The following is a 23,996-nucleotide window of genomic DNA, read 5'->3' as shown; positions in this document are numbered from 1 at the left end:
AGTGGCTGGGCCCGTGAGCCATGGCCACTGAGCTTGCGCATCCGGAGCCTGTGCTCCGCAACGGGAGAGGCCACAACAGTGGGAGGCCCGCGTACCGCAAAAAAAAAATTAATCAGCCCATCCAAGAAAGAAATGGAAAATTTTATTTGAGCCAAATTGAGGATTATAATCCAGGAACAGCAGATCAGAAAGTTCCAAGAACTGTTCCACCCATTAGAAGTCAAAGCAGTTATAGAAGTTTTTCGAGACAGAGGGCTCTATGTTAAATGCTGTATTATTGACAGTTTACACAATCCAGATCTTCAAGGACAAAGTGGTGGGTCATTGTGACCCCTTACAAGATCAAGAAGGAATGTTATCTTTTAAGGAGTTGTCTTGTTGGTGCTAGGAGAATGTTGCTCCTTATGGCTGAGTAGATATTTCTGCCGATGGGGAGGTTTGGTCCATGCATAATGCAGATACACAATGCACAGAGAAAGGAGAGAGGAGGCCAAAGGGCAGAGAAAAATTTTCATGTTTAAATTTTTCTTGTCTTGCCATAAAATATGAATTTTATTTCACAGTAGTGTCGATTTTATAGCAGAGTCAATAGATGCTCTTTAAAGTTTATAGACCAAGGAAGAGTAGTGTAAGCATAGTTACTTAGCATTGTGGCCATAACCACCAAGAAGCACATCAGACATGGGCAAAAGTGGTTGCCAGAGTCAAGGGGAAGAGTGAGATCCATCCTACACCATTTGAATGTTTATCTTGATGTACGTGTACTACTTTAATGATTAAAACAGGCCAGCTAGGTGAATGCTTGGATACCATACAGGCAGATCCAGAGAGACAGAATCACTAATCCTATCACTAATGCCTTGCTTGCAGTCATTCCAGCCACAGATCTGTCGGAGCAGATTTCTACCGCAGGCACCGAAGCCTCGGGGACAGGCAACATGAAGTTCATGCTGAATGGGGCCCTGACTATCGGGACCATGGATGGGGCCAACGTGGAAATGGCCGAGGAAGCCGGGGAGGAGAACCTGTTCATCTTTGGCATGAGAGTAGAGGACGTGGCTGCTTTGGACAAGAAAGGGTGAGAGAGTACTCCTGCTTGTTGAGCAGGTATCCCCCCAGGAGGGTACCTGCCCACCCCGGTGTCCCATTGAGGCAGGTCACATGAGAGTGATAGCAGAACATCTCCCATGAGTCAGGGGACCCTCTTGACCACAGATTAGTCTTGTTACACGCAGCAAGTGAAAGTGAAAGGAGCTTGGGCACAGGTACGTGGGCTCGTGGCTATTTGTGATCAGCCATGGAGAGCTGGCCTCATGAGCTATTCACTTCTCCACATCTGTGATTTTTACTGTGATCAAAAAACTGAACCAGTGTGTAGTTGAAGTTTTTGCCTATTATTTAAACCATCTAGTGTTCCTTTAAGACCTCAAAGAGATGGACTAAAATGTGGTAGATGATAGGCCTGGTTGTATAGAAGCACCCAGAATACTTGTTCCACTTAATATCTGGATAGGTTTATTAACCTGGATTCAAATAAGAAGTAAAGAAAGATGCTGCTCAAAGGAACCACAGCAATCACAAAATCTGGAGGGTGTCAAATATACTTCCCAACCCTTGGAAGTAAATTTTTGTTCAGGAGCAACAAATTTGGGAATCTGTGGGACCAAAGAGCAACTGTTGGGGACTTCCCTGGTGGTCCAGTGGTAAAGAATCCGCCTTACAATGCGGGGGACGTGGGTTCGATCCCTGGTCAGGGGACTAAGATCCCACATGCCGTGGAGCAACTAAGCCCGTGTGCCACAACTGCTGAGCCTGTGTGCTGCAAACTACAGAGCCCACGAGCTCTGGAACCCGTGTGCCACAACTATAGAGCCCACATGCCCTGGAGCCTGCACACCACAGCTAGAGAAGAGAAAACCCGCCACCACACTAGAGAGAAGCCCATGCGCCACAATGAAAGATCCCGCATGCCTCAGTGAAGATCCCGCGTGCCGCAACTAAGAGCCGACACAGCCAAAAATAAATTAAAGAAATAAATAAATAATAAATAAATCTTTTTTTTAAAAAAGTACAACGCTTGTTTAGAGCCACAAAGCCTGCTTTGAAATGAATCCTACTGTATATTACCGGATTAGACTATTGCTCTGTGACTAGGATTTTTATTATCTACTGTCCTTAGTGTCTTTGGTTACAAGGAACTAATCAAATTTAGTTGGGAAAAAAAATTTCAGGATCTAGTTAAGTATTATTTATACCCTGTCGAACTCTATAATGACTTTATAAATGCCATATTTCTGAATGCATTTTTCACAGCTAATGTAGCGTCCAGTGTGTCATTAACAAACATTAACAGAACCTTTTCTTATCCCCCGCCCTGACCCTACAGGTATAAGGCAAAAGAATATTACGAGGCACTTCCAGAGCTAAAGCTGGCCATTGATCAAATTGACAAGGGCTTCTTTTCTCCCAAGCAGCCTGACCTCTTCAAAGACTTAGTCAACATGCTATTTTATCATGACAGGTGAGTTCCCACAAGAAGATGGTGCTGTTTGGGCCGTGGAAAGGGGATGAGACTATCTTAAACCAACTACAACACATGTAGATTAGCATAGATCTGTGATCTGATAAGCTAACCTAGACTTGGAAAGGAAAATTAGATATTCTCCACTAACAATGCAAGGAGAAGACTTAAGAATAAGACCCACAAATTTGGTATTCTTTTTCTCCTTCCACGGGTGTAACCAACTTTCAGATGCATCCATGTAATAACATTCTCACGTATGGGAAGAAAGGTTGAGGGCTGGTTGAAACCCTTGTGAATAGAAGTGTCAGATTGGTAAGCCAGCCATGCCTGACATTAAGCAAAAGAGAATTTTAAATGGAATCTTAGCACACATCTATTAATGAAGCTTTTTGTTTTTTCCTTCTAATCACAAAAAAAGGTTTAAAGTTTTTGCAGACTATGAAGCCTATGTCAAGTGTCAAGAAAAAGTCAGTCAGCTGTACATGGTGAGTACATGGCCGAGACTTATAAAGGAAACCAGTTTACAGTTCATTAAAATTTTGGTTTCTTTTTATTAAATCTAAATAACAGGGCCCCACCAACCAATCGAAAATGGGAAGTGAGGCAGCTCTTTAGGTTTTTCAGATCAAAACTTGACTGTTCCCGAATTCAGGCAAAGGTTGGCATTTGACATTTCAGTTGCATTTGTAGGTTTTTTAATATCCAAGTAAAAAGTCACAAATAATTCAATATTTATTGAGCACCCACCATGTAGCAGGCATATCCTAGAGACTAAGAGTATAAAGTGAAATTAAATACTCATTTTACCCACTCATTTATTCAACAGAGAGGCATTGGGGCCTCCTCCATGGCAGGCATCATGTTGGGCACTGAGGCCCCAGCATGGACAAAGCCAAGGCCCCTCGAGGAGCCTGTTTAGTGCCAGGGCCCTTAACCAGAAGTGCATCAGAATCACCAAGCAGTTTTTTCAAAGTACAGATGCCCAGCACCCTCTAAGAGATTCTGACCCAATAGTGGGTGGGATCACCATCAGCATTTGAAAAATCTGCTAAATTGATTCTAAGGCTGAACCTTCGTTTATCGGGAAAGGACTGACCCCCCCTAGTATTTGAAAATTGTAAAGTAAGTTCCTCTCCTGGATTACCCATGGAGTGGTGCTATATGAATAGAATATAAATGTATAGAAAGAGGGGAGGTTTCACATTTGAATTTTAAAAAAAGAAAAAGAAAAAGGAATGAAACAGAGAGAGAGAGGGAGGGAGGAAAGAAGGAAAGAAAGAAAAGGAAGGAAAGGGATAGAGAAAAAAGAAAAGGGCTAGAGCCATGTGAGTAACCCTTCATGTGCAAAGTCATACATCTTTACCAAAGAGCCCAGCCCTCTAGGTACATTTAGTAAATATATGGAAAGGCGATCATCGCTGATAGGAAAGACTTTTAGGGAACTGCAGAAACCACAGAAGAACAGATACAGGAGGAGGCTGGCCCTGTGCTAAGACTCCAGCTTGGGCTTCTTGAGGTAGCCGTCCTTGCCCACACAGTCTCTTTTGGCTCTCCAACTAGAAAGCCATTATAGAGCAGACCAGTGGGAACGCATAAACTCTCCACCTCCTGCCCTCTGGACACATCAGCAACTATTTCCGACAGAAACATACTGCACTAACATTTCTTTCTATTCCTTTCCCAAAGCCAGGTGACAAGGTGGTTCCTATAGTCATCCCAGATATCCCATTGGGGTTTTAAAACAGGATCACTTAAGGCCTGTGCTGCTTTACAGCATATCCAGCCCCCCAAAAGTGTATACAAACCAGAGTTTTATATACTTCCCAAGGAGAGGCAGTGCTAGATTTAAGTAGAGTGGCTCACTTCCTGCTCCCCGAACACTGGAGAGAGCAGCCATATACAGCCTCCAAGAACTCAAAGACAGAGGAAAGAAAATGGCCCCCTCTAGCTCCTTCCCCTTGATCTCAACCCATGCTTGTTATGTAGAAAAGCTGTATAGGAAAAGAAACAAGTGAAACAGAGCAGGAAAGGAAAATATGAGTGAGGGCATGCACAAATGTGAATGTTGGTTTTGCACAATGGTCCCTTCTGTTAAAATGATGGCCCTGATCCAAAGGATGCCCACCTAGAAGGCCAGCATTCTATTCCATCTTCCTTGTTCATTAATGCAAACTGCAGCTTTTACTCTTAACAATAATTGTATTGTTGAAGCATAGAAAACATGGCCCACATGGTTGGAAAGTCTAGTCATAATCCCTTTAACTAAAAAATGTGAAGAGAGGAAGCTTTTATTCTCTTCTTATTTTAGTAAGTTTCCAAAGTCTGAATAAACTAATTTCAGACTGTGTTTTAGTTTTTCTGTTAAATGTTTATAATTCATTGCTGTTGTTTTCAAGTAATATTCTGGTCATTTCCATAGAACTCCTTCTTAGAGTTCTTTACAAAATCACGAGGCTATAAAAAGTAGCTTCTCAGCTACATAGCACAGGGAGATCAGCTCAGTGCTTTGCGACCCACCTAGAGGGGTGGGATAAGGAGGGTGGGAGGGTGACCCACCAAAAGGGAGGGGATATGGGGATATACATATACATATAGCTGATTCACTTTGTTATACAGCAGAAACTAACACAACACTGTAAAGCAATTATACTCCAATAAAGATGTTAATAAAAATAAATAAATAGCTTCTTATACTTTTTACATAAAATTATGAGATATATATTTTATTTAGATATATAGATGTATATTTTTATTTAGGATAAAACCTTAATTGGTCCTGTTTTCAAACCCCAGTGGAGTATTTGTGATTCAGTGTAAACCTATTGGAGTATCTACATTCTGAAAAAAACAGGAAAAGAGAAGTTGGTGAATAAAGTCTCCCATGGGATTCTTTGCCTGCATGGTAGCTAATGTTCTAGAGTAGTGTTTTTCGAGCTTTGGCTGTGAGCCACGGGATAAATTTCTTACGTGGCATCTAGCAGACAATGAATGTTAGTCTCTTCCTTTCCCCTGTAGTTTAAAGGGAGATGAGGTATCTTCATTCAAAATGAAGCATGGGAAATAAGGCTTACATGCCAAAACATTGTAACTATGGCAGAAATTACCAATTAGGGTTTCTGTAAGAGTGAAAAATACTTTCTTTTTCATTTTAGAGAAATATAATCTAAAATAGCAGAAGAGCACAGTCTGCCCTGTCCAGCTCCCAACTGTGAAACAAATGTATTTATGATTCACTACAATTTACTCCTGTCACTTTCCCCATAAATTGTACTTGGATGTGCTTGGCCTGATGTTTGTCATACAGCTTGATGGGCACTCAGGCCCTGAGCCTTAGATGCACGTTAATTTAATTTAACTCAGTTAAACAAGTATAATTCTTGTTTACAGAATCCAAAGGCCTGGAACATCACGGTACTCAGAAACATAGCCGCCTCAGGGAAATTCTCCAGTGACCGAACAATTAAGGAGTATGCCCGGGACATCTGGAACATGGAGCCTTCTGACCTAAAGATTTCCCTGTCCAGTGAACCCAGCAGTGGGGTGAACAAAGCCAATGGAAAGTAAGTTGTAAAATGTCCTGAGAAAAAATAGCTTCTTACTGGACTTCAACATTTTCACAACATTCTTTGATTTTGTTTTGTTTTATTAAATAATAATCTAGTTAAGTATCTCTGGGAATTGGGAGGGAAAGTGTATGACTATATTAGGGCTAAAAATGAAGGGTTAATTTCCAAAGGTTACATGAGTGCCAAATCTTACTATTTTATAGCAGATTGAGTAGCATGCTAGGACTTTCCCCAATGCTATTCAGAAAGCTAGAAAACAGCTTGGAACTTTTTAATGCCATTTAAATTAACTAAACTGAAATACAAATATTTAACTACATTGGAGCATCTTTCTTGCTACTGCTTGCTGTCTAGGTGCAAATCAAAAACCACCTTATCCATAGATACCCCCAGAATATTTGGTAACTGTACATTTTTAGATGGGATCAAATTTTTACCAAATTCTGATTCTCCACAGTGAAGTTTCGGCATGTTCCACAAAGTAGTCTATGACACGCTAAACAAGAACATTCCATAATGCCCAGCATCCATGCTTTCCCTTACTAAAATGGCAAGTGACTTGTAGAAATGTCAGTAACTTCAGCTCACCCAAGCAGCCCAGTACAGTTTTACATAAGACATATACACCACAAGTGGTGTCTGGACCAAGTCTTTGCTCTCCGCTGTACTCAGACCTCACGCCCACTGCTGGCTCAGGAAATCTCTGCTGGAAAAGGACCTAGATGAGCTCACATGCGTTCCCCACCTCATGGTCTAAGTAAGCCAGAGCAGCCCTCATTGCATTTAGCAAAGCAAATCTTACCTCACGGTTTTTAACAGTGTGGTGCTTTTACACAGGAAGTTGTGTTGGAGGCCAGGAGGAAAGATCACTATCTTCACCCTCTCTTTGTTCCTATATGCATTGTGTGCAATTTCATAGAGCTGCAGTGGGCAGAAAGACAAGGACTCAAAGGCTGATCATTGAAGCAGTTGTTTTCCTAGTCTAATTTTCCTAAAAGGGTATGGAAACAGCCAACTTAAGGAGTTAGTCCCATTAACTCAGAGATATGGGCACCCTGCATATCCCTGAGTGGTTGCCTCTACAACCAAGGAACTGAAAGCTGTACAGCTCATGGAACAATGACAACAGTGTATTGTATACGCCAGGCGGTACAGCAATTCAGGGGTGCAGAGAATCCCTTATAATGTCAGAGACCCTTCTTTAGGTCCTAATCAAAGTTTGGCTGGCTGAGAAAATGGTGAAATTAGTATAGTATGTTTCTGTCAGCCACTGAACTTAGTTTACTTTTTTTCCAAATTCCAAAGGCACCGTTTTGTCATCCTCACCGTGTATGATAAGAAGGGGAGAAGACAGGAATTTAACACTAGGAACAAGTGGAAGAAAAGCTTTCAGTTCAAGAAATATACATTGATATTTCTCCTCTTCTAAGTTAAGGCTTTAGCAAAACATGAGGTTTGCCCAAAATAAAGGAATGCTCTTTCCATCCCTCCCAGGAATAACAACTTCATATATAATAAGCTTCATATAGTGACTTTTTTTTCCTCCAGGCAAGATTCTTCTGTTTACTCATACAATTTACGTAGCTTTTTTTTTTTTTTTTTTTTGATGTACACGGGCCTCTCACTGTTGTGGCTTCTCCCCTTGTGGAGCACAGGCTCCAGACGTGCAGGCTCAGCGGTCATGGCTCACGGGCCCAGCTGCTCTGCGGCATGTGGGATCTTCCTGGACCGGGGCACAAACCCGTGTCCCCTGCATCAGCAGGCGGACTCTCAACCACTGCGCCACCAGGGAAGCCCTACTTAGGTTATTTGATTTAATTTATTCCTATGTGATTTTTGAAAATAAGGAACAAAAACACTGAATTTGTACAAAATTAGCAGAACCTCACCTTTTCCTTATTCTGCCTCATTTCATAATATCTGGAATGTTTTAATTAAACGAAAACAAAGTAAGTCAAAACCAAAAAATAACAAGAACTACCACAGGACCAAGGAGAACTCTTTGTAGCAATTTGTTTACATTTCCCCATAAATGTACAGGATGGACATGAGATCAATAGGTTTGATTAGCCTCCTGGTCAACTTCCTATTTGGTAATTCGAAAAGGCTATGACATGAAGAATGACTAATAGTACTTCCCTGTCCCCTTCCAACTTCTGATACATCCACCCCTGCCACAGTGACTCGCTGTTACTTCTGAGGATGTTAGATCCCTCAAGTGTGCTGAAATAGAAGAAATACTGATAACGACTGTCTATTTGTAGGCACTCTAGATTCTCCAACTGTGAGAGGCTAACTTGCCAGATTCTAGTCACTGGAGTTGCTGTTGGGTTATTCGGCTGGATGGTGTGTGGATTTTGGTTACATGGGGAATAAGACCTAGAACTCAGAGATTCCTCCAAGGAATGCTAGGTTAGACCGTACAGGACCTTTAAAGGGTCCTGAAACACCCTAAACCTACAACTCCCTTTATAACTTCAGAGAAAGTACTGAATTGGTAAAGTCATTAAATTAGACATAAGGATAATACCAAATACTAAAAAATTGTAGATACTGTAGATACCTTAGCCCAAATCCTAGTGCCTATCTAAGAATTCTCATCTACTCATTCAGACTGGTCATCTCCCCATTCAATAAGTCACGTGATAATTACCCACCAGAATCCTATAGATATAGTAATAATGGACATCTTTACATCATTAAGTTACTTTTCATCACTGGGGAAGACTAGTTCGTCTTTCCTCAGGGCATCCATAACCATGCTTAAAAATCCTGGAAGTTTCCAGTAAATCTATTTTTTAAGAAGGAAAAAAAATTGAAACATGGCCTATAGCTATGTCATTTGTTATAGTTTCCCACTATGAACTGTAGTAATATAGAGAGTAGTGAGTTTCTAAATATAATAAACTATTTTTGGAAACATAACTTTTATGTCTTAAAAGTAATTCATGTTATTGTAGGAAATTTGGAAAATAGAAGAAGGAAGAAAGAAGAAACAAATCACACATAATCCCACCATCCACAGATAATCACATTAAACATTTTGTGGTTTTTACTTATCTTTTTTTAAAGTACAAATAGCACCACTAACTTATTTCTTCATACTCATAAAGGAGCAGTGATACGCATAGTCTAAAAATTAAGACTAATTTTTAATTAAGTGAATAATTGCAGAATAATTAAGTGATTTAGTTGGGGAAAAGAATATTCTGATTAGTTAGAGATTCTGATAAAGTATACAATACATAGATAATTGGTTTTAAAGGATTTGAACATTATAAACTCTGTTGAATACGATTTAATATTGCAATGTTTTAAAAAGGCATTTTAGGTTTTAATAATGACCACAGGACTCCAAATATAACAATTATCATTCTAAACATGCTGAATTTCCTCATTAATGGCAAATTCCAGTAAAACGAATGCTAGCTAAATCAGCTCTTGCCATATTTTGATTAAGTCGAAAGGTAAATTAGTTTATATGCCCTAAAAACATCCATTTCAACTGAAAATGAGGAAAGGACATAAACCCTGAGCAATACTGCACCTTCCTCAAACTTTTAACCCTGCCTCTAAACTACTCCCAAGTCCATTCAGTTCTCTCCGTTTCCACTAATCACCCAGCCTAACCCAGCCCTCATCTCTTGCTTGGATTACACCAACAACCCCAGGTGGCTTCCTGTTCCACCCTCGCCCTGCTGTAACCCAGTTCCCACAGGGAAACCAGAATGATCATTTGAGCATGCAAAACCCTCATCACATCCCTCTTTTGCTTCACATCCTTCAAAGGCACGTGGATTAAATCCAAGCATCACCTTGGCCTTGGAGGCCTTACAGAATCTGGCTACAGCCTCTATCGCCTATCACTAAGCCCACTCCTCTCCACCCCCAGGCCCTGCTGTCTTCTGCTCCTGGAACACGTCAGCCTTGATCCCACTGCAGGGCCCTTGCCTTTCTCTTCCCTCAGCCGAGACCTCCAGATTCTCCCATGACAACTGGCTCCTTGTCATGCAAGTCTCAGTTTAGATGATATTTCTTCAGAGGTCCCCCCCAACTAGCCATCGAAGCTTGTCCCCCATCACCTCCCAGTCATTCCTTTCACATCATTTTATTACTTGTACAGCACTTCTCACTATTCAATATCCTCTTATTGCATACTTGTCTTCTGTGTGCCTCTCCAGCAACTATACAAACTTCATAGGAGGTTAGACCACAGCTTTCTTATTCCCTGTGGTATCCCCAGAACCTAGAAAAGTTCCTGGTACCTAATAGACACTTGATAAATATTTGCTAAAGAAGGAATGAATCGACTGTGCAGATATCCCTGATGTACACTTTAAGCTATTATCTGTCATTTTCATCTCAGTGTGACTGAATTTCATTCAGAGTTTATTCCTTGGAACAGATTTGCAAAGAGAAAAGACCAACAAAGTATTATGTGTATTCCTCTGCGGTGCTGAGCAGGGAGGGGGGTGCAATGTACTAAATGGGACGTTGCCAAGGGAAGGGAGTGGGTACAGAATAGGTAGGCTGGGGCCATAAAGGCAAACGTCTGCTTCGCAGTTTAAAAAGAAAAGAATTATGTTCAGTGTAGAAGCAAGTTTTAGATTTCTGCTTGTCACTGCTCCTTTATGAGTACGGAGAAATAAGAGTTAGTGGTCATTGCCCCAGCACTATGTCATTTGCTGTAGAGTCTCCCACTATGAACTGTAGTAATAGAGAGAATAGTAACTTTCTAAATATAAGGACCTTTAAAAAAATTTTTTTTTCCTGATTATAAAAAGGAAATTCATGCCTGGTAGGGAATTTGGTAGGGAAATGGGTACAGAATATGCAGGTTGAGGTCAGTAAAGACAAACTTCTGCTTCACAGTTTTGACATGGGCCTGCTGCTTGCAGAAACCTGCGTGGTTTCCCAGGGTCTGTCTGGCCTGCATTTTTTGCGTGGTCTCACAGCAAATGACTCGCGTTCGGGTACAGTCTGGAAATCCCAATACTGCTTCTCTTTCCCTTCCTTCCTTTGCCCTCCTTTTACCCGTGCTAAGGGCAAGATTTCTTGTTTTCTCTTTTCTTTGTCTTCTGGTTCTGCTACCCCTGGAATCAGGACTCCTCTGAGGAGAATTCAGTAAGAGAAGCCCTTCAGCAATTCATCTCAAATTCCGAAGGCGTAAGGAGAAAGCGGGCCCCAGTCAATCTACTCCCCTTATCCGTCACTCCTCTCCAGCCAGAGGTGCCCCTCGAGACTCACAGGTCAGACCACCCCTCCATCCCAGACCACAGCGAGGGGCTCCTAACTGGTTTCCCTGGCTTCAAATTCCGCCAGATAAATATTCTTAAAATACCAGTTACCTGAAATCTGCTGTTACCAAGCTTTGGGAGTGGAACACTATCTATTTAAACAAACAAAAAACTCCTCTCTTGGCTGTAAGCCCATCCACATCTGGCCACAGTCTTCCATCCCCAAAGCTGTGCACCTCCATCTGACTGTCTGGAGTTAGAAAATGCAGGATTGAGTCCCATTTCCTCTCTATAGGGTATGTGGCAATTGGGCAAGCCTTTAAGCCTCCATTTCGCTCAGTGGAGGCAATGGTGGCAAACTCAGAGGTGCTGTGAGGATTTAAAAGAATGACGAGTGTGAAAGATCTTATATAGAGGCCCTTTGTGACTCTCAGGTATTTCATAACACATAATCACCCCGTTCTGGCCCCGTGCCTTGGCTCACATTCTCCCCTCCTGTCTGTGTTTTCTAACTGCTCTCCCTCGCCTTCAAGAAATGAGCTTAGATCCTATCTCCCTGTAAGTCATCATTGGTCACACCTGCACACAAGACCCATCTCTTCCCTGAATTCTCCCTACCCTGATATTATTGTTCTGGGTGCTCCCCTAACACCTAACTTAGTCTACTGTATTATAAAAAGAGTGGAAAAAAGGAACAAGCATTTGTTGAATGCCCATATCTTTGCATGACTATTTTACTTAATTCAACCTTCACAACAACTCTATGCACAACAACCCTATGCAAGAGTGGAGTTCAAGGTGGAAAGCAAACCTAAAAGTTAATAGACATCATCACCCCAGGCAAAACTGCATCCAGCCCACCACTCCTCGGAGTGATGAGAGAGGGGAGTAGACAGGAGAGGATGGCCATGTCTGAACAGGGGAGGGAGGATGAAGAAGGTGCTGGGGTGCTGGGCCTGGCACGATTCTGGGCCCCACTAACGCTGTGAAATCAGGAAAGGGCTCTGGAGTGGGAGCTGGCTTGTGGGAGGAGAGACCAGGTCTTGGGATCGATAACTAGACAAGCGGCTGAATCACCTAAGGGAGGGATTACTGACTACCTGAAGGGAGTGTGGGAGGGCATAAACAGGAGCCCGCCAGCCAGCTCTCAGTCAGATAAGGCAAGGTGGAGAGCCTGCCATCTTCCTCATGCTGGGAGATGCAGGGGCTGCCCCCCAAAACTGGAGTCTGTAGCAGGCTGCTGAGGACACCAAGGTGTGGCCACCTTCCCTTGGCCCAGCCTCTTATGGGGCTGAAGAAAGGCCTGAATGACTTAAGAGAAGACATGCTACATCTTTATCCCATACCACCAAAAAGGTTGTTTCTGGTAGAAGGAGTGGTTTTTGCACTTAATATATTTTCTCAACCCATCCCCTAGCCCTTAGAAAAAGCAAATAAATTCAACTCCATCTGGTGATGAAAGGAACAAATTCATTAAAGTGTTTGGGACTCAGAGATGTTCACGTCTGTTTTGATCCCCCAAGGTCAAAGCTGGAAGAGAAGTCTACTCATGGGACTTTAGGCCCAGACATCACAAACCCACCCTCATCTCCAGGAGCTCTCAGGAGATAACCATGCTGAGGGCGGAGGAAGATCTTAGGGCTGTAGCCCAGAAGAGAATAAATGGAGACATAAAATCGGTGCCTTGAGGCCCCTTCAGACTTACCTTTACTAGCTCAGGTCTATGAGGAGCTGCCCTGTAGAGGAGGCTTAAAAAAAAAAAAAAAGCAAGAATTAGGAATTACAATGACAAATTCAACAAAAATCACTACCATGCTGCTGGCATCTGATCTCACGCCTTTCTTTTTCAGGTTAGACAAATAACCAGGAGAGAGGGCAATGCTTCTTGGTGTCATAGCCCATCGCGCCTGTGTCAGGGTGAATGACCCACAGCTCCCCTCTGCTGCTGCCTTCCCCCAGGTGAGCACCAGCTGCCCGGACCGCTAGAGCTTCTCAACGTAAGCATTTGATTGAACTGCTGACAATCCATCTCCTTTCACTGCTGCACAGCAAAACCTATTTCTAAGAATACTTCTAGAAGCTAAAGGAAAAAAAGTTCCAGAAAGTGGCTTTTCAGAAAAAGGGATGATATAATCAAGTTCACTAAAGGAAGATCTGCCTGCATCCTGTCCGCTCTGCCATGCGGTGCAAGATGAAGTGAAGGAGAGAGACTCACAGCCCTGGAGGTACAAGAAATACTTTTTTCCAAAAGAACCACAGTCTCCTCTCTGTTAACCACATAAAAGGGAGATAAAGATGATTCAAAAGGCAGAGGATTCTTTAAAAAACCATTTGAATTTGTTTTAGAGCCAAGTTTCTTAAACCTTAGTGGGTCATGGAGCCCTTTGAACATGTAATTAAAGCTATGGACCCACTGCCCCGAAAAATGTATCCACTCTTCAAATTTTGTGTACAGTTTTGTGTTGGGAGTTCGTGGACCCTCTGGGGCTTCTATGGATCCCAAGTAGGGAACCGCTGTTTTCATCAAGGTTCCCTGTGATCTGTCATTTGGCCTCCTTCCAGCTCAGTACTGCTGAGACCAAGCTGAGACTTCCGGGTGGAGACAGAGGAAGGTGCAGCTGACCAGGAAATCTGGGATAACTGAGGGCGAGAGCGGATTCACTCAGAGGACAGACGTGACTATGTGATTCACATGACCCTTTAAATAAAAGTGCATTGTTAACACCGTGCCCAAGTTTACACAATCAGAACAATGTTAAGCAATGTTGAAAAATGTTGATTTCACAGGAAATCTCTGTAAATGTGACTCAAACATACACCTCAAGAAAGCCCCTTGAGCAACGGCAAGTCTTGAGAAAGCCATCGTCTGACACAAAAAGACAGTGAGTAAAAGAGACAGAGGCAAGGGAGCCGAGGGGCAGATTCCAGACCTTGTCACTGAGTTTGAAGTGTCCTCCCAGAGACACAGCGAGGTCTGCGGGTCTCTGAGGCACGTCGCCCCTCCCCCATGCTGAGACCCGCAGTCACAGCCAATACTCATCACCCACCATAATGACACAGGCCCACAGAGGGACTGGCAGTGCACCAAAGGAGAGCCAGCCTTCTGGGAGGTGCTCTTGGTTACCAAGCAAGGTTGGGACCACAGAGAGCAGGCCGAGGCATCAGTATTCCAGCCTAGAATTAGCCAGGTGGCCCCCAGTACCCGTGATCAGAATTCCAGGTGATCTCTCCTAGGGAATCCATATTTTTTGTTTTGTTTTGTTTTGTTTTTTTTGCGGTACGCGGGCCTCTCACTGTTGTGGCCTCTCCCATTGCGGAGCACAGGCTTCGGACGCGCAGGCTCAGCGGCCATGGCTCACGGGCCCAGCTGCTCTGCGGCATGTGGGATCTTCCTGGACTGGGGCACGAACCCGTGTCCCCTGCATCGGCAGGCGGACTCTCAACTACTGTGCCACCAGGGAAGCCCCCTCCACCTTGTTAAACCAATGAATGAACCCTGCTAACACAAACACTGCCATATGACATGTCACCAGGAGACTTGGAGAATTGGCCATGTGATGATAAATCTTCAGTCCCTCAATCTTTTTTTTTTTTTTTTTTTTGCCACACCGCGTGCAGCATGTGGGATCTTAGTTCCCCAACCAGGGACCAAACCCATGCCCCTGCAGTGGAAGTGCAGAGTCCTAACCACCAGACCACGAGGGAAGTCCCAGTCTCTCAATCATTTAGAGGCAAAAGAAGTCTGACATCAAACCCCAAGGCCTCTGTACTGCAAAGACAGGCATTGCTGCCAGCTAGATAAGCCAGTCATGAGGACAGCTGACTCACCAAACAAGGACTGATGGGGCAAGAGTAAAGAATAAAGATGTTTTCAAATTCCAACACTATTAGTGGAACTGTACCCTGCAGATTAGGAAGACGTTATGTGAACCCATCCATATTGGTTCCTAAACATTCTGTGATCACATGTTTAAACTCAGGGAGATGAAATATAAAACAGGGCACTGGAAAACTGGCAGCCAAGAACAAGTAGGTGAACCAAACAGAAGAAAATATTGAGATCAGCATAGCAAAACAGTAGGATGCTCATGGCCTTGATGGACAAGTATTTATGGAGTGCCCTCTGCCAAGCACTGTGCTGAGCAGTGGAAACCCACCAACAAAGTCCTCCACCTATGAAGTTATTATCTCATAAGGAAGACAAACACAAATCAGATAGTCACACAAGCACTTATTCAATTACAGTGGGGATAAATGCAGTAAAGGACAAGCACAGGTTGCACTAACATATGCCGAAAATGGGGGGTGAGGAAAGGCTTTCCTAAAAATTACCGTTTAAAATGAGACCCAAGAGATGGGTAAGCAGTTAGTTAGGCAAAAGGAGGGAACAGAGGGAGCAGAGAGAGAGAAAGAAATGTTGCAGACAGAGCATGGCTTCTATACACGGAGGCCAGTGGGTCTGGAGCAGGGTGGGAAGGGGGTGAGGAATAAGGCAGGGAAGAAGACAGACCCAAGGCACCTGAAAGACTCAACACTCCAACAGAAGATTCCTGAAAAGCAAATGCAAGCAAGTCAAGCTTCACTATAAAGGGAAGGTGTGTGGAACAGCTTCCTCCAAGGAACACTGACCTCTCCCCAGGCAAGTAACAGAGCACTGCTCACCTCTGCCCTTGAGATATGAAAGCCACACCCACCAAGCACCCCAGGGTCCCATCAGTGCACTCGCCAGATTCCCAGAATCACCCTAGGTTCAACTTTGATGTAGAGGTTCACTGTGTGAGGAATCTTTAACTCCGGTTTCTTTAAATCCACAAGAAATGGTGCTTTGACTGGAAAGTAGAATTCATTATCAACTCCCAGAATCCAATTCCATGTCTTTTCATCACAATCAAAAAAAGTAATTAGCCTCATGATTGACATGTTTCTAAGTTGCAAGCTACTACACTCAATTCCAAGCAAAGTATTTTATTTTATAAACTAGGACTAGCCCGCAAAGAGTTGCCCCCCCAAAAAAAACTAAAGCTAGACTTAAAAATACCACCAGTGTTACAGCCTCTAATGGAGTTTATTCAGTCTTCATCCCCGTTTCAAGCGAAAAGCAAAGGAGAACATTCACCTAAAAAGTAAGAGGGTCTAGAAGAAGGTAATGAGTATTTTGCTACTTATGTCATGGGTTACTTTTTGCACTAAGTAAAACCTAGTCATTAGTCATAAGCCACGAAATGTCCAAGATCAACATACACCTGGAGACATGCAGGTGAGAGCATCACCTGTGCTCTAGAAGAACTGTGTGTCACACTGACTAACGCAGCACTTGGTAGAAAAAATACGGGAAAATAGATTTCTCACATCAACCTCTCTCTCTCTCTCTCTCAAGGGATACAGGCAAGAAGAGGAAGAGAAAAGGCACAGAATACAGGAAGCAGTAAGGTATACAGATTAATAGCCAATTTGAAGACTGAGCTCCTGAATTGAAACCCTACCCACAAGGCCATATTTTTCTATCTATCCCAACAGTTTGCAAGGATTCATCCTAGACCCCAAAGCCAATATTAAATAGGTTTCAGACCATTTAAGTCTAGCCACAATTTTATAACTGACATATCTTTTTCATTATGCCAAAACTGTAAAGGCAGTAAGTTCTCTATTTGGGAAAAAAATATAAAGGCAAATTCGCAAAACGTACATACTCACAAAAGTTGAAAAAAATCAACATGTGCATCAGAGGAGGGAAAATATGTTCTTTTAATGATTTACTTGTAAAGCTGTCGCACAGAGTGGCAGTTTTTCTTCTGAGTGTTGAACAGGAGTATGGGAAAGATCTGTAAGATATTGTGAAACAAACAAGGTATTCAAAATCAGTCCAAGTGTTGTCTCGGTTCGTTTCTCCTTTTAACCTCCAAATCAAATTTCACAGACTGACACTGGGAATTACAGGCAGGTTGGCATTTAAGCAAAATCCTTTGCAGAACTGTATGTAATTAGGGCAGATCCAGATCAGGCACTAAGGGAGAACCAGGAGAGGAAAGCAATAAGTCAGGGCCCCTACCAGCTGCTCAGAAAGCCCAGGTATGACAGGACAGGAGGGGAGGGGACATGGATGTACTCGCGCCAGACTTGTTTCCTCAGTGTACCCCACAGAAGGCCAAGGCTGGACCCCGAAGTCACCGGGAAACAGGATTCAGACTGTTTTAACAGTTGCCACAGTTTTCAATCACATCACAGTTCAGTGCTGTATGTGCTAGCTATTATTAGTATTAGTCTAAAGCAGTGAATGAATAATCGTCAGATTCCCACCGCCCCTTCTGGCTGGGTCTTGGGAAGCAATGAGACAAAACCCTCACATCTGAGGTGACATCCCTGGTGGGCGGGGCCGTGAGGAGCAGCGTGGGATGCGGGGGGGACCTAGAGGCTGGACGCAGCAGGGCCTGGTCAGGGAATGGGGACATGGGGGGCCATGCACATCTTGTTCATTCTACTGCCCCCTGTGACACGAACCATCCAAACTGGGGGCCACCAGCAGACAAGTTATGGTTTGTCCATGAGGGCTCACTCAGGCTACCTCTGTCTCTAGCCACATCTCCCGTGAGGACTGAGTGTCTCCTACCTTTGAGAAACGAGGGACACAGGAGGTCAGTGTCACCACCTGCTGCTCCCAGTTTTTGTCCGCATCGTCCATGACAAGAGTCCCTTTCCCTACTGTGAACGGTCAGTGTGAAGACCACCAGTGTCATCAAATCGTGAGGCTGTAGGGGATGGAAAGCATTTCTGATGCACTGTCTCCCCTGCCCTGATTCCTCTGCTAGACCACAGGCATCTTAGAAGACAACTGTTATTAGCTCTACTTTGCAGATGAGGAGGCTGAAAAGTTAAGGACCCTTCCCAAGGTCACACAGCCAATGAATGGCAGAGCCACGTGAACCCAGGTCTGTACAACCCCAGAGTTCCATGGTGATCTCCAATGAGCTGTCACAGTCCTGGTGAGTTCTACTTGTCATCCTTGAAGCAAAAGTGAGCCCCAGGAACAAGGCTGGGCTCTGGTAAAATTCAGCTCTTAGAGTTGTTTCAGGATCCTTTTCTCCCCTTCTGCACCCTTGCTCCTCTCAGGGTCCCTCCTTCCTCCCACTTTCTTCCTTCCTGCTCCCGTATCCTCAGAAGATAACCAAAGTCATCAAAGAAAGACCTCTAAAAAAATTCTCCCTCGAGTGTTAATAACTTAAAAATCAGGACACTTACACATGTTTGGAAAAGGCATGGAGGCAGAAGATAATGAATCGCTGATGAATTTCCAGCAATTCTGCTGGGAGTGGAAAAGATAAGCAGACTAAGGGTGATGGACAGCTCTTCAAATACATCAGCCATGGGCAACTGCCTACACATAAAATCAGCAAGAAAGAAATGAAAATGATTGTATCATACTTTAAAATAGCCTCCATGAAGGTGGTCGGAAGCAAAGGATATGGCTGTTCTGATTTTAGAGAGACGAATTCAAAACCCAGAGGAGCCACTTTGAGCCACAGATCAAGCCCAGACAGATGAGCAGAATTGAATTCTTATGCTCCCTTCCAGTTGACTGGCTCTGGCTTTCTTTCTCCTGACTCTCTGAACTCCCACTACCCTGCCTGTTAGTCTCCCGCTAAGTTACCTTTTACAGGTAGCAGGGTGCTTGGGAAGCAGGGGCAAGAGAGGGAAATATGTTTCTGTTTTTAAAGAATAATTCATACAGGACCCTTCTCTCAAATAGCTCAAGGCACTTCTGTGAGAATTGCTGCAGGAAGAGAACAGAGTGACCACATCCCTCACAGCATCAATAATGCACAACGGCTCCTTTTAACTAGGGGCTGTCAGTTTGACTTCCCCTAGATCAATAGGGGATCAAAAGTCACCAGTGGCTAATAGACCTTATTTGAGCGGAGGATGCAGTTTCAGCCCAATCCTCGCTCACGGCCAGCACATCAAACAGCCACCTTGATGCTTTGGTGTTCTTCGCCTGCCCTTTGATTAGCTGTGGCTGTAACCGCACCGCATCCCACAGGGGCTACAGAACCTAACTGGATGATCCTTGCTGGCAAAACCTGGTGGAAGCAGCTGCTACAGGGTGATTCACTTCTCCTTCATGCTCAGAGGTACCAGCTTTGGGAAGCCCAACTCTGACCACATTGGGCAAGACAACGATTCCAAATGTTAAGACATGCTACACATCCACCCTGTGCCCATTCATCCTGCCAACATGTATTGATCACCAACTCACCAAGCACCGAGTTACATCTGTGTCCTCCTCCCTTCTTTCCTCCCAACCAAATCCTCCCTTTCCTTCACATCCACTTAAGTGTCCCTCTTTTTTCAAAGCTTCTCTAGACAGATCTTCTCATGGTGGCTTTTCCTCTTTTCACCCCCTAATTTCATCCCACTAATTATAATTGGGGCCTCAGTTTGACCCTGAATTGTTTTCTGATTGCTTTCCCACTATCAGGCCTGTCTCCCCAGTCTCCCCAGTATTATCTGTCACAAGAACCACATGACAAATAATACTGCTTTTACATTCCACTCTGCCTAGCACAGGGCCGAGCTCCATAAATATTCATTGAATGAAAGGTTGAGAACAGAAAGAAGACTGTATTTCTTTCATAAGGGAGAAGGAAGCAAGGCTTATTGGTAGCTTTGGGGGACAGGGGAAGGGATTCCTTCCCTGTTTTGAATTATTGATACAACTGAAAATTAATCAATGTGAGCTCCCCAAGAGCAGGGGTTTTGCCTGTTTTATTTATGGCTGCGTGCCCAGGGCCTAGATGAGTGCCTGATAGGGAGTGGGATGTCCAATACTCTGGTGAGGAGGCATAAGTTTATCAGCCTTCTCATGGGGATTTTCTAAGCACTATCTAGAAAAGTAAAAACTTGGGATGAAATAGGGAGAAATGAAGGGGAAAATAGCCCTTCGGCTTCCCCTAACTTCTTTCCTGAACATGGCTTCCATTTTTCTGATTTGAAGAAAATCAGTTGCAAGTGGAGATTTACTTTGCTGGGCCCATCCATCTTCAGAAGCAACTAAATCTGATGAGACTTTTGTAAAATAGATAAATAGATCCCCAAAGCATTAAAAAATAATCACTGAAGGGCTTCCCTGGTGGCGCAGTGGTTGAGAGTCCGCCTGCCGATGCAGGGGACACGGGTTCGTACCCCGGTCTGGGAAGATCCCACATGCCACGGAGCGGCTGGGCCCGTGAGCCATGGCCGCTGGGCCTGTGCGTCTGGAGCCTGTGCTGTGCAACAGGAGAGGCCACAACAGTGAGAGGCCCGCGTACCGCAAAAAAAATAAAATCAAAAAATCAAAAAGTAATCACTGAAAACATCGTGGTTAAATGTTCTCCCTGAGTCTCACAACATATCACAATAGATCCACAGCTACAGACTGTTCCAGGTGCACAGCAAGCCCTCCATGAATGTTTGCTGAACTAACCAGGCTCCAAGAAACAAAAAGGACTCGGGATGCTGGATATCAGTCTGTGCCTCAGCACGGCCTAAATTAGATCAGTAATTTTCTGCTCAGATGAAGAAATGCCCAAGTATTTTATTCTTTCACGAAGCATCTCGAGAATTATTTTTATTAACTACGAAGGCAAGTAAGGGGCCCCAAATCCCCATCTCCACTCCACTATCAACAAAGTGGGCTGTTCTCTAAAAGCATGAACTGCAGCTTTGATTCTCTACCAAATAAATGTTAAATAATCAGCCATCCACTGAAAGGTGGTAAATGCTAGCTTTCCCAGAACAACCGTATCTGGGAGGTAAGGCCCATGATGGTGAAAAGTGCAGCCAGTCAGGACATTCTGACTGGTGTTCAGACCAACACAGAAAGGGCACTCCGGCCGGCACCGCTGGGCCAGAAGAGGGCCGCTCTCTGCTTCCTGCCCTCAGCCACAGCAGGAAGAGAAGAAAGGAGAATGGTGTTTGTCTTCACCACTCAGACATTCCAAAGTGAAGTCTCCTGTGCCTGGATATGATTTTTGGATATCTTGTAATCAGCAAAAATTTAAGAAAGCAAAACAAAGGAATAGAAAGAAGAAAGGTAAACAAAATTGCCAATACCTTCCCACACCAACAAAACAAAACAAGACATGCAGTCTTTTGGGTCCAAGGTCTCCAACCAATACCTGGCTTCAACGCAAACAAGGCTGTCGTGTCAGTACATTGCTGGTCGATTGAGGTAGTCTAAGATTACCGCTCACGCCAAGGATTCATGGAAGGAAGAAAATGAAAAACCTGTGCTGACCTACACATTTCACATTTAAAGGATATAAGAACTAGGCACAGGCAATGATGACAAGTTATGGTTTCAATGTACCATGCATCTCTAGCATTATGGAGAGGTGTTCTTTACACGCCAGACACTTCACACTCAGGGAGGTAGCCTTCTGATCCTTCTCCATCTACACAGATAGGCCCTTGACCTAACAGAATGCCTTGCAAGACTACAACACCGATTACTATTGTCACTATTATTATTTTTAAAATCCGTCCTGCTGTTAGTAAAATGTCAAGGCAGATAAGAGACTGACACAGGAACCTGAACCAGCTTTCTGGAATCTCTAGTTCAGAAGCCCCAAAGGGATATAGGTTCCTGAAAAATCAAACTCGCGAGTCTCGCCAGCGCGGGTAGGAGTTGGGGCTGAGGATACAGCCGTCCAAGAGCTCTGGGGGCATCCGAAGCCCCGGGAGTCAGCGCTCGGCCACCAGCCCTGCGTCACCGCCCGTCGGTACCCCCCCCGCCGCATTCCGGGCAGTCGGAGCCGGCGGGGCGCTGCCGGGGCGCACAGGGCGCGGCGTGCACTCACCTCAGGTTCCACGCGACCATGTGCCACCACGCGCGCACGCAGTCCTGCTCGTCTGTCTCCATCCCGCGTCGCGTCCGGATCCGCCGCCGCCGCCTTGGGAGCTGCCGCCCATAGCCCAGAGCCGCGCCCCGGTCGCTCTCCTCCCCCGCGGGGGTGGTGACCCGGGGACCCTGCGGCGGGTGGGGCGGGGCGGCTAACCCAGCGCGGGGCTGGGTGCGGCCGTGGGGGGGGGCTGCCCTAGCGCCCCCGACGCCCGACGCACTGATGTGTGATGGAAATAAGTGCCCTGCTCTTCTAGCTGGCTACGCGCAAACTTATTTTCTGTTTTATTCTATACGTGTGTGTGTGTGTGTGTGTGTGTGTGTGCGCGCGCGCGCCCTGCGTGGAGTAAAATACATTCCTTACTATGATAGTAATAAAACAAAAGTCTGAGAGTCGCAGCTTTAGAAGATCCCCCTGAAGGACATATGCTGTCCTCGACTTTAACCCTTCTTTTTTCTTTCTCCCTTTTGTTTTTCCCTTTTCCCTGAACCTTCCCTTCCCAACCCCCATCTTCTCCCTCTCTCTCCCTCTCCCCTCTCTCTCTTTCCCTCCCTCTCTCTTTCTCTCTCTCTGTCTCTCTCACACACACACAAACCTGTCATCATTACTGTAGTAAGAATTTCTTTAGCTCCCTTCCATTGATTACTACTTTATCTGTCCACAGGGTTATGAACTACACAATTACTCCATGTGTCCAAATGCACCACCTTTTTGGTGTTTTGTTTACCTAGCAACAGGTAGCAGAAACCTCCACCTCCATCACCCCCCCGCCCCCCTTGTATCAGGAGTTCAGGTTTCGAAAGGTTTGGCAGCGATGCGCTTACATCCTGGAGCAGAAACCGTCCTTCACCGGAGCTGTTCCAGGGAAGCCACGGGGCAAAGTGTGAGGGCAAAGGGGGACAAAGGGAATGAGGTTCCATTTGGAACCAATTTGATGCCAGCACCAAGACTGCATCTGGGAGGCAAGGTACAACCTCCCCGGAGAGAAGAAGTGGTCTCTCATGTGCCTGAGCTGTTGGGCCTTTGCCAGCTGAGCAGAGGGCCTAGCAAGGACTGCCAACCCACAGAAAGTGCATAGGGACCCATCAGCTTGGGGCACCTGGCCAGTCTAGAGGAAAGCACCAACACCTTTCAAGAAAGGGCAGTTCCCTTCGAGAACTAGGCCATTTCAGATAACTGGTCAGATAAGGGGGAATTTTGTTCACCTCTTCTTGTCATTTCTCTAGGAATGTCGACTTTTGGATGCACATCAAGATAGAAGAGGAATCAGATTAGGAAGGACCAGAGGAATCTGAGCCTGCCTGGTGAGCCAGCTGCAGCTGGGTCACACCCTGCATGATGAGAAGCGTTAAGCCAACGTCAGATTCCACCCCCGGAGTCATCCATGAAATGGGTCTGGAATCTCATAGAACTTATTCAGGGGAGCTCCGGAGGATACCCTGGGCCATGCCCCGTGGAGGTGGAGAGATCAGAGCTGGCAAGAACAGGGGGAGGAGAGAGCAGCAGTTGCGTTTGGTCCCAGCTTCTATTTCCATCTGTTTATTCAGGTTGAGAGGTCAGAGGCCCATGTGCTGGTTGAGCAAACAAGTTGTAAGTCCCAAGACTAAGGAAATGGTTGAAATGCTCAGCAAAATCTCTGAAGTTAGAAATAACTATGGCCCTTTTTTTTTTAAAGACTATAAATTAAAACTCTAGGAGAAATCTTTCCCCAGCATTAATAGCCCCTTTTCAAACGGCACATCCTGGAAATCAGAGAGCAGAGTCTCTGAAATGATTTGGCAAAATCTGAAAAACA

The 23,996-nt window shown here is 44.6% G+C and overlaps 2 protein-coding genes across 5 annotated transcripts in view; one reads left to right on the top strand and one right to left on the bottom strand.

Moving 5' to 3' along the window:
- Nucleotides 1-17,024, top strand: part of PYGL (glycogen phosphorylase L) — a 50,932-nt gene extending 33,908 nt beyond the window's left edge. Inside the window, exons 17-21 of one of the 2 annotated variants that reach the window (XM_081229067.1) lie at nucleotides 871-1,078; nucleotides 2,387-2,521; nucleotides 2,943-3,009; nucleotides 5,912-6,084; nucleotides 16,705-17,024. In XM_081229067.1, the coding sequence (XP_081085193.1) occupies nucleotides 871-1,078; nucleotides 2,387-2,521; nucleotides 2,943-3,009; nucleotides 5,912-6,084; nucleotides 16,705-16,756 (635 nt within the window). In that variant the 3' untranslated portion in view covers nucleotides 16,757-17,024. Of the gene's footprint in view, nucleotides 1-870; nucleotides 1,079-2,386; nucleotides 2,522-2,942; nucleotides 3,010-5,911; nucleotides 6,085-13,177; nucleotides 14,057-16,704 lie in introns of those variants that run through there. The other variant, XM_081229068.1, reaches the window with a different exon arrangement.
- ABHD12B (abhydrolase domain containing 12B) lies at nucleotides 6,092-22,326 on the bottom strand. Of its 3 annotated transcripts, XM_081229074.1 has the most exons (5): nucleotides 17,022-17,105; nucleotides 16,054-16,156; nucleotides 13,033-13,063; nucleotides 6,893-7,011; nucleotides 6,092-6,793 (listed from the first exon to the last, which is right to left on the bottom strand). In XM_081229074.1, exons 1-5 carry the CDS (start codon nucleotides 17,047-17,049, stop codon nucleotides 6,766-6,768), a joined length of 309 nt encoding a protein of 102 aa, XP_081085200.1. In that variant the 5' UTR covers nucleotides 17,050-17,105; the 3' UTR covers nucleotides 6,092-6,765. The 3 variants fall into 3 exon arrangements, with proteins under 3 accessions (XP_081085200.1, XP_081085201.1, XP_081085199.1); XM_081229075.1 differs by lacking the exons at nucleotides 16,054-16,156; nucleotides 17,022-17,105 and adding an exon at nucleotides 22,160-22,326; XM_081229073.1 differs by lacking the exon at nucleotides 17,022-17,105 and having other exon boundaries at nucleotides 16,054-16,694.
- Nucleotides 22,327-23,996: the final 1,670 nt, after the last annotated feature.

This window comes from Mesoplodon bidens (assembly GCF_964165515.1).
Source record: "Mesoplodon bidens genome assembly, chromosome: 3".
NCBI classification, from domain to species: Eukaryota; Metazoa; Chordata; class Mammalia; order Artiodactyla; family Ziphiidae; genus Mesoplodon; species Mesoplodon bidens.
This window is presented reverse-complemented; position numbering and strand designations above follow the sequence as displayed.

Excerpts from the sequence above, each read along its gene's own strand:
- ABHD12B (XM_081229073.1), bottom strand. The coding sequence starts at position 16,247 with ATGTCAATCATGAGGCTAATTACTTTTTTTGATTGTGATGAAAAGACA. Across the intron at positions 7,012-13,032 it reads ATAGACCTGAGCTAGTAAAG|CTCTATGAAATTGCACACAA; the intron begins GTAAGTCTGAAG and ends TGCCCACTGCAG. Across the intron at positions 6,794-6,892 it reads ACACTGTTAAAAACCGTGAG|AGATTTCCTGAGCCAGCAGT; the intron begins GTAAGATTTGCT and ends CTTTTCCAGCAG.